Raw genomic sequence first — 14,411 nt, forward strand, 5'->3', positions numbered from 1 at the left:
CCTACAAAATATTTGCATGGAATAGAAATTTTGTCCTATTTTTTAAAAAAAGTTAATATAGTAGTCCATTGTCTACTCCCAGAAATATCAGCAGCAACAACTTACATGATAAATTATTTCTTAAATTATGGGATTAAAATCAATTTTCTGTAAAATGCACTGTTTCACAAAAATGATAATTAAACAAAGTCCTACCCAACGTGAAGGATCACTGATCAAATTAATAAAGAGTGCTGATAGTTTAGTCCGTCGAATCTCTTGACACGTGGCACATGAAACGGCCATGAAGCACTCCGCGCAGGCCTTGCGGACGCCCCACACATTGTCTGAGCAGAGCTGGAAAAACCTGGGCAGCTGGGCGAGAGGGACCCTGATTGTTAGGCAGACACACTTGGGTTTCAGCTGTTACTTCATTTCTCACTTTCCCGGCATTTAAAACATTAGCTTAACAAAATTTAGAAGACCCATTTAATATTAGCAATTAGTAGCTCGAGAAGGAAATGGCAACCCACTCCAGTGTTCTTGCCTGGAGAATCCCAGGGACGGGGGAGCCTGGTGGGCTTCCGTCTATGGGGTCACACAGAGTCGGACACGACTGAAGTGACTTAGCAGCAGTAGCAGCAGCTCTAAATAAATCACACCCAATTCATTCCACTACTGACTGTGGTAAAGCAAAGACACTCCTGACAAACAGAGCTCGAGTTTGTACTTAATGACTCTGCATGATAGGTGGTCTCCAAAACTCCTCGAGCACATTAACGTGTACATTAAGCCCTTACATCCCATGAACTAACCATTTGAAAATCACCTGCTGTAAATCTAATTGGTTACTAAAATACTCTAGAATTGCAATAAAATGAAAGATTCATTTGAATAAATTAGAACTGATTTTATAGAAATGGGAGTTAAAAAGAGATTGACGGTTCTTAACACACTTGCACTTTTAACAAAACTGTCCTTAAAAAGAACACAATACAAACACCCAGACTACAGAAACTTAAACTCTCAAAAAAATCATACTGTCTTTCTGGAACTATATTAATACAATTTGGGGGCCACTGTATGTATTTCAAAGTTCAGGTGCTGCTCTGCAATGCACTGCTTTCTCCTCGGTTCCTGTCTGCAGGCCTTACCAACATCTCCTCAGTAGCTTGCTGGCCGACCACGCTGCAAATATCTCCAAAATTGGCAGCACAGACCTGACAATGAAAGCATCATTGACATTTAAAAATATTATAGTGTTCTTTAAAAATAATCTTTTAAATTCCAAAGATTAGGACAGTAACCATGAGAAGAACCATGTATCTTAAACACCACCACCACAATACCTTTCGAACATGAAACATTCTGCAGTCACAGCACATCTCACAAAACCGAGGGAGGATCAAACGCTCCGTGATGTCCTTGCCAACCATGGGGGCCATTTTGCACATTATCTAAAATAAATGAGAGCACAGACACACTGAATATACCTTCAAACTAAGACTTCTGCCAATTTATTAAAAGTATGTAAATTAAGGAAGTATAAAATATGACATGACGTCCTTATACATCACAAAAAAATTCATCTTATTTGTCCAAGTTGAAGACAGAAAAACAGATATTAACTACTACCAACAGAATCAACCCAATGATTATTAAAGGTACAATAAACCCAGAGAAAATCCGAAAAATTGCATTTTTACCTACAGTTTCAACCTTATTCATCATTTTGCCTAATAAAAGTAAACAAACAAACAAACTCCTACATTTCCCTGATAAGAGAATAAATGGTGACTGCTCAAAGGAAAGACTATCCACAAGAAGGGTCTGGATGTGGTGCACCTGCACTGCTAGGAAAAGACTGTACACAGCCAGTCCTCACTGTGCAAAGACCCACTGTCTCTGAAACTCACAAACGGGAAGACCACCACAGGCTTACTCTGCAAAGCCAGGGTTCCAGGAAGGCATGGACAGAGGTCTGAGATGCACAGGATTTGGGTAACACCGTTCCAGGCAAAGTGAGGACAGACTGTTTGAAAACCAGCTCAATGCATTTGAATACCTTCCCCTTAGTTAGAATATAAGGAAATCTGATGGTCTGTCATCATTATATATTACATCCACCCCCGGCCCAGGCAAACACTAGGATAGGCAACTGACTGGAAAGAAAGGGGATTCTACCCATATGTGCATGACTGTCTACGGACCACATCGCAAGGAACCTACCAAGAAGCCACTGCAACAAACAAGTGAGCTTAGGACATAAGACAGAATGAAAAAATATATATACATTTCTATAAATTAACAACGAACAACTGGAAATGTATACAAATATTCACAATAATGAAAAACAAACAAACATGAAATTTAACACAGTACATACATGATCTATTGGAAACTCCCGAACACGGAGGAGATGAGGGAAAGACCTAAACAAACGGCGAGGTCTCTGCGCCCACAGACCGTCAGGCTGGCCCACCCCCATCAGACCCGCCCCTCAGAGTGGGGCGGCGGGGGACACTGACACCTCCCCACCCTCTAAAGCAGTGTGGTTTGTGACTCCAGACCGTTTCCAGGCATCTCCAAGCCCAAGCTAACGATCCAAAGATACACAGCATCACCAATCTGGCATAATTAAATTCTTAGGATGAATTATTCCCAAAACAGAACAACTGGGAAGACAGGGAGTGCAAAACCTAACAGAATAAACACAAACCATTTGTGAGAGAATCACACATTTCTCACTAGCACTGGGTATATAGCCTTTTGTTATAATTACAAAGTTTTACTATTCCTAAATCACATCAAAAATTATAACACAGCAAGTTAAATTCTGCTCAATATAAACCAACAATTACGCCAAAATCTATTTCCTGGAGAAGTATGTGAAATTAAAAAAGAAATCTATGATTTGGAACTTGACAGAGGTGATACAACACTATAAATGTACTAAATGCTTCTTAATTGTGAACTTTAACATGATTGATTTTATGTGAATTTCACTCCAATAAAAATGCAATTACTGAAAACTATCTAAATTCATTATTAACTGGTACCTAAGTATCTAAAAATAATGGAACTTCCAATAAAAGGCACTAGAGAGAAAATACAACTCATCCTACAAAAGATCCAGAAGCACTATTTAATTATTTCTAGTGTCATTTTCTTTCATAGCTACACAAATGCCATTGTATTAGGTTTAAACAGCAAATTCTCACTACCTAAATAACTTAAATTAGTTTTCAGATGGATTGATCACTTTCCTGTTGTAAGAAATCTTACTTTCTGAACTAAGGACCCACAGATGTGAATGATAACATCATAAGTAATTCAAGCCCAACTTGTGATGGCTCTCAAGTAATCCAACTATTTGCTAACCATGTCCAAAAACCAGAAAACTCACCATACTTGACTTTATTATGTGCAGGACGACTTAATCTGTGTAATCGTTAACTTACATATTCCTCCCTGCAAGGACCATGCCATCAAGGACAGGAGCAACAGGCAGCATCACTCTCTTTTCTTACTGCGCTCTCCCAGTGCCTAGAAAAGTGCTCAACAGCAACTCAAGGAGCTCAAATGCGTCTTCATTCAATACAGGGTTTTTAAAAGGATCCTATCTTTGCCATCTTACTTTTTCCTTTTGATGAGATGAATTCACAGCTGATTCACTATTTTCTTGCCGTGCATCCTGGCCTCTCCGAGCCTAGCAAGGACCATCATCCCAAGAACTCCATGCGGCACAAGCCCTCCAGGAAAGCACCTCTGCCCTTGGAAGCCTGTGTCTGCTCCGAGCGTAGCATTTATGTTTCAAATTCCATGACCCATGGCTACTCTGATACCCAACACGTACCCACCCTACCACATGTAACATGGCATCATGTCTAACGTCACCTCCTACAGTCACACACTAGCTCATCCCCCTGAACTGAAAAACTAAGCTCTGCTTACGGCCACGGCCTCCGTCTTCACATCGTCGTTGCTGTCGGGGGCTGTCAGCTCCACGAGGACGGGGCACACCTTGGTCTCCACATCAAAGCGCTCGATCAGCTCCTGCTCCAGCAGGGCCAGCAAAGCTGCTTGGCTGGTTTTTCTTACCTGGGAAAAAACAAACATGTAAACAAGGCCCGTGCACAGTGTGATGAAACCCTAAGGCATGAAGTTCACACATCTGCAGACTCCTCATCCAGCCAAAGGTTCAACTGGCACAACCTTGCCGATGAAAGCTGACGGCTGCTCTGCAAAGACAGAACTTGGCAGACTGTGTTGTAACAGACCAAGGGGAACAGAAAAGCCACTCCTGGAAAAAAGGTCTCCCGGTGACAAACTTCTGGGGGCCACCTGGAAGGGTGGCAGGTGAGCAGCAGCCATTGGCGCTATCTGTCGCAGCACTAAGGCGATCTCCTAGACTCTGCCCCATCTTCTCTGAGGTGTCCTTTTGTCATCCTGAGAAACCGAATGACCAGGTCTAAGTGGGAGGAACATTCTAAGGAGACCACCAGATGGCACACATTTCCGTGGGAACGTGGATAGGGCCCTCCTACCTGGTTATTCTGATCTGCGAGATAGCGAACCACAATGGGCAGCAAGTACTTTGAAAAGGCGTACGGGATTGCTGGCCGGTTTTCTTGGCAGAACAAGGCAATGTGAGGCACCTGCTCCATCAGCTCTGCCCTCACGGTCGGCTCTGTGGAAACGACAGGAAGGTGAGTGGATGCGTCCTCCTAGCACGGGGTTCTCGCCAGGTGGGCATTGGGAGAGCCCCCAGGAGAGCCCCAGACTCTCCTCCCAGCATCGTGAGGGCTCAGGGAACGCAGTCCGCTCTGCGATGCTCTTCACAGTCACGGCAAGGTCACCCCCTCCCAGTTTCTGTCTTCAGAGCCTGCCTGGAGCCTGCAGTCACTCCCTGCGAGGACTGGGGAGCCTGCAGTCACTCCCTGCGAGGACTGGACCTGTCCACCTGAATTCAGGTCAACTGTACACGGCATCACCCACAAACTCTGCTCTCCCAGAACCCCCAGGACAGGCTATAAGGACTGGTTCCTAATCTGAATGCAGCCAGTGAGTGCAGGGTTTGTAGTCAGACTTAACCACGATGATAGAGGGTCAGCAAATGCTAAAGGAGACCCACAGACTGAAAATAACAAAAAAAAAATCTGAAAGGACCCAAGTGCATAAGGGAAAATTTAAATGTGACAGCATTTAAAAAAGACCAACTGTAGAAAGCAGGCTGGTTATATGAGGGGAAAAGGTGAGATTCCTACACTGCTCTCTATACATAAATTCTAGGTGAATCAGAGATCCAAATTTTTTTTTAAAAGAAGATCAAAAGCACTAAAAGACAACATTTTAAGGGATTTTCCTGGTGGTCCAGAGGTTAGGGCTATGTGCTTCCACTGCAGGGGGGCACAGGTTCAATCCCTGATTGGGGAAATAAGATCCTGTAAGCTGTAGGGCGTGGCCGAGAGGAGCTACCCCACGCCCAAGGTCAGGGCGGTGGCTGAGAGGAGCGGTCTCACATCCAAGAGGTGGTGGCTGTGCGGGCACAGAAGGGCCGAGAGGAGCTACTCCACATTCAAGGTCAGGAGGGGCGGCCTTGAGGAGATACCCCTCGTCCAAGGTAAGGTACAGTGGCTGCACTTTGCTGGAGCAGCTGTGAAGAGATACTCCACGACCAAGGTGAGTGAAACCCAAATAAGATGGTAGGTACTGAGAGGGGGCATCAGAAGGCAGACACACTGAAATCATAATCACAGAAAACTAGTTGATCTGATCAGATGGACCACAGCCCTGCCTAACTCAATGAAACTAAGCCATGCCATGTGGGGCCACCCAAGATGGACGGGTCACGGTGGAGAGGTCTGACAGAATGTGGTCCACTGGAGAAGGGAATGGCAAACCACTTCAGTATACTTGCCTTGAGAACCCCATGAACAGTATCAAAAAGCAAAATGATAGAATACTGAATGAGGAATTCCCCAGGTCGGTAGGCGCCCAGTATGCTACTGGAGATCAGTGGAGAAATAACTCCAGAAAGAATGAACGGATGGAGCCAAAGTGAAACAAATACCCAGTTGTGGATGTGACTGATGATAGAAGCAAGGTCCGATGCTGTAAAGAGCAATATTGCATAGGAACCTGGAATGTTAGGTCCATGAATCAAGGCAAATTGGAAGTGGTCAAACAGGAGATGGCAAGAGTGAACGTCGACATTCTAGGAATCAGTGAACTAAAATGGACTGGAATGGGTGAATTTAACTCAGATGACCATTATATCTACTATTGTGGGCAGGAATCCCTTAGAAGAAATGGAGTAGCCATCATGGTCAACAGAAGAGTCTGAAATGCAGTACTTGGATGCAATCTTAAAAATGACAGAATGAATTCTGTTCGTTTGCAAGGCAAACCATTCAATATTACAGTAATCCAAGCTTACGCCCCAACCAGTAATGCTGAAGAAGCCGAAGTTGAACAGTTCTATGAAGACCTACAAGACCTTTTAGAACTAACACCCAAAAAAGATGTCCTTTTCATTATAGGGGACTGGAATGCAAAAGTAGGAAGTCAAGAAACACCTGGAGTAACAGGCAAATTTGGCCTTGGAGCACGAAATGAAGCAGGGCAAAGGCTAATAGAGTTTTGTCAAGAGAACGCACTGGTCATAGCAAACACCCTCTTCCAACAACATAAGAGAAGACTACACATGGACATCACCAGATGGTCAACACCGAAATCAGATTGATTATATTCTTTGTAGCCAAAGATGGAGAAGCTGTATACAGTTAGCAAAAACAAGACCAGGAGCTGACTGTGGCTCAGAACATGAATTCTTTATTGCCAAATTCAGACTTAAATTGAAGAAAGTAGGGAAAACCACTAGACCATTCAGATATGACCTAAATCAAATCCCTTATGATTATACAGTGGAAGTAAGAAATAGATTTAAGGGACTAGATCTGATAGATAGAGTGCCTGATGAACTCTGGACAGAGGTTCATGACATTGTACAGGAGACAGGGACCAAGACCATCCCTATGGAAAAGAAATGCAAAAAAGCAAAATGGCTGTCTGAGGAGGCCTTACAAATAGCTGTGAAAAGAAGAGAAGCGAAAAGCAAAGGAGAAGGAAAGATATAAGCATCTGAATGCAGAGTTCCAAAGAATAGCAAGGAGAGATAAGAAAGCCTTCCTCAGCGATCAATGCAAAGAAATAGAGGAAAACAACAGAATAGGAAAAACAAGAGATCTTTTCAAGAAAATTAGAGATATCAAGGGAACATTTCATGCAAAGATCGGCTCGATAAAGGACAGGAATGGTATGGACCTAACAGAAGCAGAAGATATTAAGAAGAGGTGGCAAGAATACACAGAAGAACTGTACAAAAAAGATCTTCACGACAAAGATAATCACGATGGCGTGATCACTCACCTGGAACCAGACATCTTGGAATGTGAAGTCAAGTGGGCATCACTACGAACAAAGATAGTGGAGGTGATGGAATTCCAATTGAGCTATTTCAAATCCTGAAAGATGATGCTGTGAAAGTGCTGCACTCAATATGCCAGCAAATTTGGAAAACTCAGCAATGGCCACAGGACTAGAAAAGGTCAGTCTTCATTCTAATCCCAAAGAAAGGGAATGCCAAAGAATGCTCAAACTACTGCACAACTGCACTCATCTCACACGCTAGTAAAGTCATGCTCAAAATTCTCCAAGCTAGGCTTCAGCAATATGTGAATCGTGAACTTCCAGATGTTCAAGCAGGTTTTAGAAAAAGCAGAGGCACCAGAGATCAAATTGCCAACATCCGCTGGATCATGGAGAAAGCAAGAGCGTTTCAGAAAAACATCTATTTCTGCTTCATTGACTATGCCAAAGCCTTTGACTGTGTGGATCACAATAAACTGTGGAACATTCTGAAAGAGATGGGAATACCAGACCACCTGACCTGCCTCTTGAGAAACCTGTATGCAGGTCAGGAAGCAACAGTTAGAACTGGACATGGAACAATAGACTGGTTCCAAATAGGAAAAGGAGTACGTCAAGGCTGTATATTGTCACTCTGCTTATTTAACTTCTATGCAGAGTACATCATGAGGAATGCTGGGCTGGAAGAAGCACAAGCTGGAATCAAGATTGCCGGAAGAAATATCAATAACCTCAGATATGCAGATGATACCACCCTTATGGCAGAAAGTGAAGAGGAACTCAAAGGCCTCTTGATGAAAGTGAAAGAGGAGAGTGAAAAGGATGGCTTGAAACTCAACATTCAGAAAACGAAGATCATGGCATCTGGTCCCATCACTTCATGGGAAATAGATGGGGAAACAGTGGAAACAGTGTCAGACTTTATTTTTTTGGGCTCCAAAATCACTGCAGATGCTGATTGCAGCCAGGAAATTAAAAGACGCTTACTCCTTGGAAGGAAAGTTATGACCAGCCTAGATAGCATATTAAAAAGCAGAGATATTACTTTGCCAACAAAGGTCCGTCTAGTCAAAGCTATTGTTTTTCCCGTGGTCATGTATGGATGTGAGAGTTGGACTGTGAAGAAAGCTGATCGCCGAAGAATTGATGCTTTTGAACTGTGGTGCTGGAGAAGACTCTTGAGAGTCCCTTGTACTGCAAGGAGATCCAACCAGCCCATTTTAAAGGAGATCAATCCTGGGTGTTCATTGGAAGGACTTATGCTAAAGGTGAAACTCCAATACTTCGGCCACCTCATGCGACGAGTTGACTCACTGGAAAAGAGTCTGATGCTAGGAGGGATTGGGGGTGGGAGGAGACGGGGACGACAGAGAATGAGATGGCTGGATGGCATCACCGACTCGATGGACATGAGTTTGAGTGAACTCCGGGAGTTGGTGATGGACAGGGAGGCCTGGCATGCTGTGGTCCATGGGGTCGCAAAGAGTCGGACACGACTGAGCGACTGGACTGAACTGAACTGAACTGAACTGAAGCTGTAGGGCAAGGTAAAAAAAAAAAGTTGCATCGTGTGGTGGGAAAACCTTCAAGGCAAATAAAACCCCCAAACTAACGAAGACCAGCTAATTTCACTTTACAAAGACTTCATTATAGACAAAAGATGTCTCTAACAGGAGTTCTGTATTTTGAACCATGTATAAAATGTATAAAACATTTTGCCGACAAAGGTCCATTAGGTCAAAGCTATGGTTTTTCCAGTGGTTATGTATGGATGTGAGAGCTGGACTATAAAGAAAGTTGAGCTCTGAAGAATTGATGCTTTTGAACTGTGGTTTTGGAGAAGACTCTCGAGAGTCCCTTGGACAGCAAGGAGATCCAACCAGTCCATCCTAAAGGAAATCAGTCCTGAATATTCATTGGAAGGACTGATGCTGAAGCTTCAATACTTTGGCCACCTGATGCGAAGAACTGAGTCATTAGAAAAAACCCTGATGCTGGGAAAGATTGAAGGCAGGGGGAGAAGGGGATGACAGAGGATGAAATGGTTGGATGGCATCACTGACTCAACGGACATGAGTTTGGGCAAACTCTGGGAGATGGTGAAGGACAGGGAAGCCTGGCTTGCTGCAGTCCATGGGGTCACAAAGAGCCGGATGTGACTGAGCAACTGAACAACATCAACAATAAAACATCTACTTAGACAAAGAAAACTTAAAAAAAAATAGGAGTCTGAGATGGAGGAAACGTAACATTAAAAATATTAAGACCTGACATCTGACAGAAAGACTAGCACCCTCAAACTCAAGGAGGCTGCAATAGCGTGGCTCTGACAACCCTCTGGCCCTGACACTGCTCCCAGACGACTCCTAACAGAGGAGCTGCCCAGCAGGCCTTCCTACCCAGCTTCTCCTCAAGTCAACGCTCTCTGCCTTACTGTTTCAAATCACAAGCAGTGTGCGGTGTGAACTCTCAGGCTCAGAACAGTATAAATCTTTACAATCTAGCCCTCAGCCCCCACGCTTAAGCCTAGTTTTTCTAAACTGCAGGACTAGTAAACCCACTGTTGACCAAATGGGCCAGTGACCTAAGCTCCTACAACTCTCCTTTCCTCTCCCCTCTGTGCCATCAAACCCAGCTCAGACGCCACCAGCTGTCTGAAGCCAGCCCCAATCCTCCGTTATATTGTCAGTATGTCGGTTGCATTCACTCAACTGTTAATTTGATGACAGGAATTCTTATTCATCTTGGTAATGGCTCTAGCATTCAATCTAGAATCTGGCATAGAGTATGTACTGTTTACACGTATCCAAAGTATAAATGTCCACAGAGATATTTACCAGGAACTCAACAACTTGAGATACATTTTAGAACACACACAGAAGGGAATGGCTATCTACTCCAGTATTCTTGCCTGTGAAATCCCATGAACAGAGGAGCCTCGCGGCCTCCAGTCCATGGGATTGCAAAGGGTCGGATACGACTGAGCTACTAACACTTTCACTTTTACATATTAAAAAATAGCAGTGCAGCTGGCAAACAGGCAGAAGAAATACAAATTCTGCCTTAAAAAATATCTAGGTCTCCACTAAGAAAGGAATAAATACAATGGAATGCAACAGCGCCAAAATTGTAAGTTAAATTGTCTATCTCTGCCAAATCTAAACTTAAGTAAAAGTAATAACTGATGACACGCCCCTAAAACCACTTTGGAACAAGCATATACATGAGCAATTACACAGAACATCAAATGAGAAAGTAATAGAATATCAGTGAACTTACTAATTTTTTTTTATATAGGAAAATAAAACTATCGAAGGCTGATATGAATAGTAAACATATTCCCATAAAAAGAGATGCTCACCAAAAAATGAGCTCATCTAAAAGGATGAGAATGCTGACATGCCAGAAAGTTTGATAGAAATGGAAAAATTACACATTTCAATAAAGAGATCATGGATTTAAGAAAAAAATTTTATTTCTGAATTGTTTCTAAAATAAAATATAGGAATATGTTCAAAGCAATATTAGGCTAAAATGGTAAATTTTATGTATGTTTTGCCTCAGTGAAAACTATTTTTTTTTAATGTAATAAACTGTATTCTAAAGTCTCAAAACAAGTTTACCTCTTAAGCAGACTCTCCTCCTATCTGCACTTTAGAGATAGCTTTAGTTTTACAACGAGTGATTAACAATTTTTAAGTAAGAATGCATTTTTTGTCAAAAAAGTTTTACAGCCCACTCCATCCCTTTTTACTTATTCAAAAAAGTTTAAGGTTTTTATTACAATAATAAAATAGTTATTATGAATGTACATGATGCAAAACAATGTTCTTAGATTCTTCTGAAAAATTTCCAAAGTCAGACTAAATAGGCCTAGTATATAAAATGTCTAGATCTTGGCGATAGGTTTTTTATTTTCTTGTTACTCATAGGTTAGATAATTTACTTAGGAAATATTTCCAAGAAACCTCATATTACACTTAAGTTTTTCATTAGTTTTTCGAAACTTAAATTTGATAAAAGAAATCTTCTTCTGCATAAACACACACCTGAGTCATCAGCTAGTCTGCTGATTCTTTCCAGAACAGCGATGCACTCTCTCTCATCATCGCACACTTCCCTCAGCGTGTCCAGCAGACTCCGGGCCACCATCTGTCTGCACAGAAGATCATACTACAGTCAGTGGCACCCAACAGTTAGTATTCAGAATTTAAAAGCCAGAATCCATACGGATTTAAAAAGCTTTTCTCAACACATTTTCTAAGTGACAAATGCTGGTATGGATTTTATTTTAATTAAGATGAGACTGAACATTTACCAGAACGTTTCACCTTTATCTGACAAATTTCTAAGGCCACTGAAAATTTGTTTCAAGTAGCTATTAATACCTTCAATTATCATAAATAGTGGAAAAGTATAATTACTTTTCATATATAAAACGTTATCTTTGCATATTTGATTAAACGAGTTTTATACATCTACACTAAGAAGATGCTAGAGAGACTTCAATTTCCCAGAGAAACTGGGAATTTCCCAGGTGGTCTGGGGGCTGCAGGTGGAGAAACAGTGCAACTGGGCAGAGTGCGCGCTGGCCACTGCCGCGTCCCACGCCCGACAGCCAGTCACCTGGTCCACGGAAGGGACAGACCGCCCCCTGCTGGAGGAATAAGGTTCCTCAGTAGCCGCTTCACATGAACGTCAAAATGATGCTTAATAAAAAGAAAGTAGTGGGGTTTTTTGGTTGCTTTTTGCCAAAAAGCCAAGAAAGAGTGAGTTTTCTTACAGGACGGAGGAGTAACGAGTGTAAAGGCGGCCACAGCTGTGACCAGCAGGGAAGCTGGGTGACTCCCTGCCCGTGGCAGTGACACCTGCTTTAAACTGGGCACTTCTGTTAACTGAAATTCGTGCAGTAAGAGCCACCCTCCCCGTCCCCCAGTGGAGAGCACAGGCACGTACCTGTTAAATACGTTCTCACTCGCAGCATACTTGTCCAGTCTCCCCAGTGGCGTCAGCATGTCATCTTGTGAGACAAAGTCCAGGGCTGAAGGTACAACAATCACGTCAGACTCTGAGCTGCAGTCATCCACACCAACTATCAGAGACACGAGAACACTCCTCACACACTGCGCGGAGAGGCGCCCGGGCCTCCCCGGCAGCACAGGTCAACCCGCCGCTCGCTGCGTCTAGAGGACAGACAGCCACAGGAGAAGCTGGGCTGGAGGCCACGGATGACAAGGGGCTTCCTCTCCTCCTTCAATGGGTGTGTTCTAACTGCCCCGAGAAGCACAGGGGTCAAAGGGCGCAGATGCTCAGTCGTGTGACCAACGAACAGAGTGACCAGAAAAGAGTGATCCCACAGACCTGAGAACCCACATGTTCAACCAGATCACTGACGACTTGTAAATAAACGAAGTGTCAGACACCGACAGAGTTAATTCTGCCAGGCAGTCAGAGAACTCACACTGTATAGAAAAGAACAAAGACGAGAATTACAGCAGCCTTCGCATCAGGAAGAACACAAGCCAGAAACATCAGAGCAGCATCTTTAAGGCATTGAAAGTGAAAAAGCCAACCTACACCTCTAGATCTAGTAAACAGAAATCGTTCAGATATCTTTGAAATTCATGTCTCTTGAACGTAAAGAGCCTCTTGATGAAAGTGAAAGAGGGAAACGAAAAAGTTGGCTTAAAGCTCAACATTCAGAAAACTAAGATCATGGCATCCGGTCCCATCACTTCATGGCAAATAGATGGGGAAACAGTGGAAACAGTAGCTGACTTTGTTTTTCTGGGCTCCAAAATCACTCCAGATGCTGACTGCAGCCATGAAATTAAAAGATGCTTACTCCTTGGAAGGAAAGTTATGACCAACGTAGACAGCACATTAAAAAGCAGAGACATTACTTTGCCAACAAAGGTCCGTCTAGTCAAGGCTATGGTTTTTCCCGTGGTCATGTATGGATGTGAGAGTTGGACTGTGAAGAAAGCTGAGCACCGAAGAATTGATGCTGTTGAACTGTGGTGCTGGAGAAGACTCTTCAGAGTCCCTAGGGCTGCAAGGAGATCCAACCAGTCCATCCTAAAGGAGACCAGTCCTGGGTGTTCACTGGAAGGACTGATGTTGAAACTGAAACTCCAATACTTTGGCCACCTCATGCAAAGAGCTGACTTATTTGAAGAGATCGTGAGACTGGGAAAGATTGAGGGCAGGAGGAGAAGGGTACAAAAGAGGATGAGATGGCTGGATGGCATCGCCGACTCGATGGAAATGGGTTTGGGTGAACTCCAAGAGTTGGTGATGGACAGGGAGGCCTGGCGTGCTGCAGTTCATGGGGTCGCAAAGAGTCGGGACACAACTGAGCGACTGAACTGAACTTAAATAAAGCTGAAATAAAGACTTTTTCTGACATACAAAAGCTGACAGACATCAGTAGCAGCAAACTTACAAGAACTACTAGAGGTCCTTCAAGCAAAAAGAAAATTACACCAGATGGAAATCTGAACCTACACAAAGGAATGAAGACTATCAGAAACGGTGAATATGTGGGCAAACACAAATGCCTCTTCTTATTGAAAAAAACCAAACCACTCTTTAAAGATAACTGTTTAGGGCAAAACTACACACTGTAAAATAAAGAGAAAAAATATACTGTGAAGTTTAGAATATGTGTAGAAGTAAAATATATGACTGTGTGTACTCAGTTGCTAAGTTGTGTCTGACTCTTTTGTGACCCCATGGACTGTAGGCCACCAGGTTCCTCTGTCCATAAAATTTTCCAGGCAAGACTACTGGAGTGGGTTGCCATTTCTTCCTCCAGGGGATCGTCCCGACCCAGGGGCTGAACCCACGTCTCCTGCATCTGCAGCACTGGCGGGCAGATGTTTTGCCACTGAGCCACCTGGGAAGCCTGAAACAAGACTACGAGAGCACAAAGGCGGAAAGAGTGAGGTGCACTGTATACACACACAGGAGGGCCGACGGGAATGAGTCAGAGGAGCACG

General features: G+C 43.3%; 1 protein-coding gene across 6 annotated transcripts in view; it reads right to left on the reverse strand.

Moving 5' to 3' along the window:
* PPP4R1 (protein phosphatase 4 regulatory subunit 1) overlaps positions 1–14,411 on the reverse strand; it is a 53,684-nt gene that overhangs the window by 20,716 nt on the left and 18,557 nt on the right. For 4 of the 6 annotated variants that reach the window (XM_055417197.2, XM_055417196.2, XM_055417200.2 and 1 more), the window contains 7 exons: positions 12,367–12,502; positions 11,460–11,566; positions 4,527–4,669; positions 3,934–4,080; positions 1,329–1,436; positions 1,134–1,199; positions 196–354 (listed from right to left, as the gene is read on the reverse strand). In XM_055417197.2, coding sequence (XP_055273172.1) covers positions 196–354; positions 1,134–1,199; positions 1,329–1,436; positions 3,934–4,080; positions 4,527–4,669; positions 11,460–11,566; positions 12,367–12,502 — 866 coding nt within the window. The remainder of the gene's footprint in view (positions 1–195; positions 355–1,133; positions 1,200–1,328; positions 1,437–3,933; positions 4,081–4,526; positions 4,670–11,459; positions 11,567–12,366; positions 12,503–14,411) is intronic. The other 2 variants (XM_055417199.2, XM_055417198.2) reach the window with 1 other exon arrangement.

This window comes from Moschus berezovskii, chromosome 28 (genome assembly GCF_049115385.1).
Source record: "Moschus berezovskii isolate FMDL1 chromosome 28, NW_MosBer_1.0, whole genome shotgun sequence".
Taxonomy (NCBI): Eukaryota; Metazoa; Chordata; class Mammalia; order Artiodactyla; family Moschidae; genus Moschus; species Moschus berezovskii.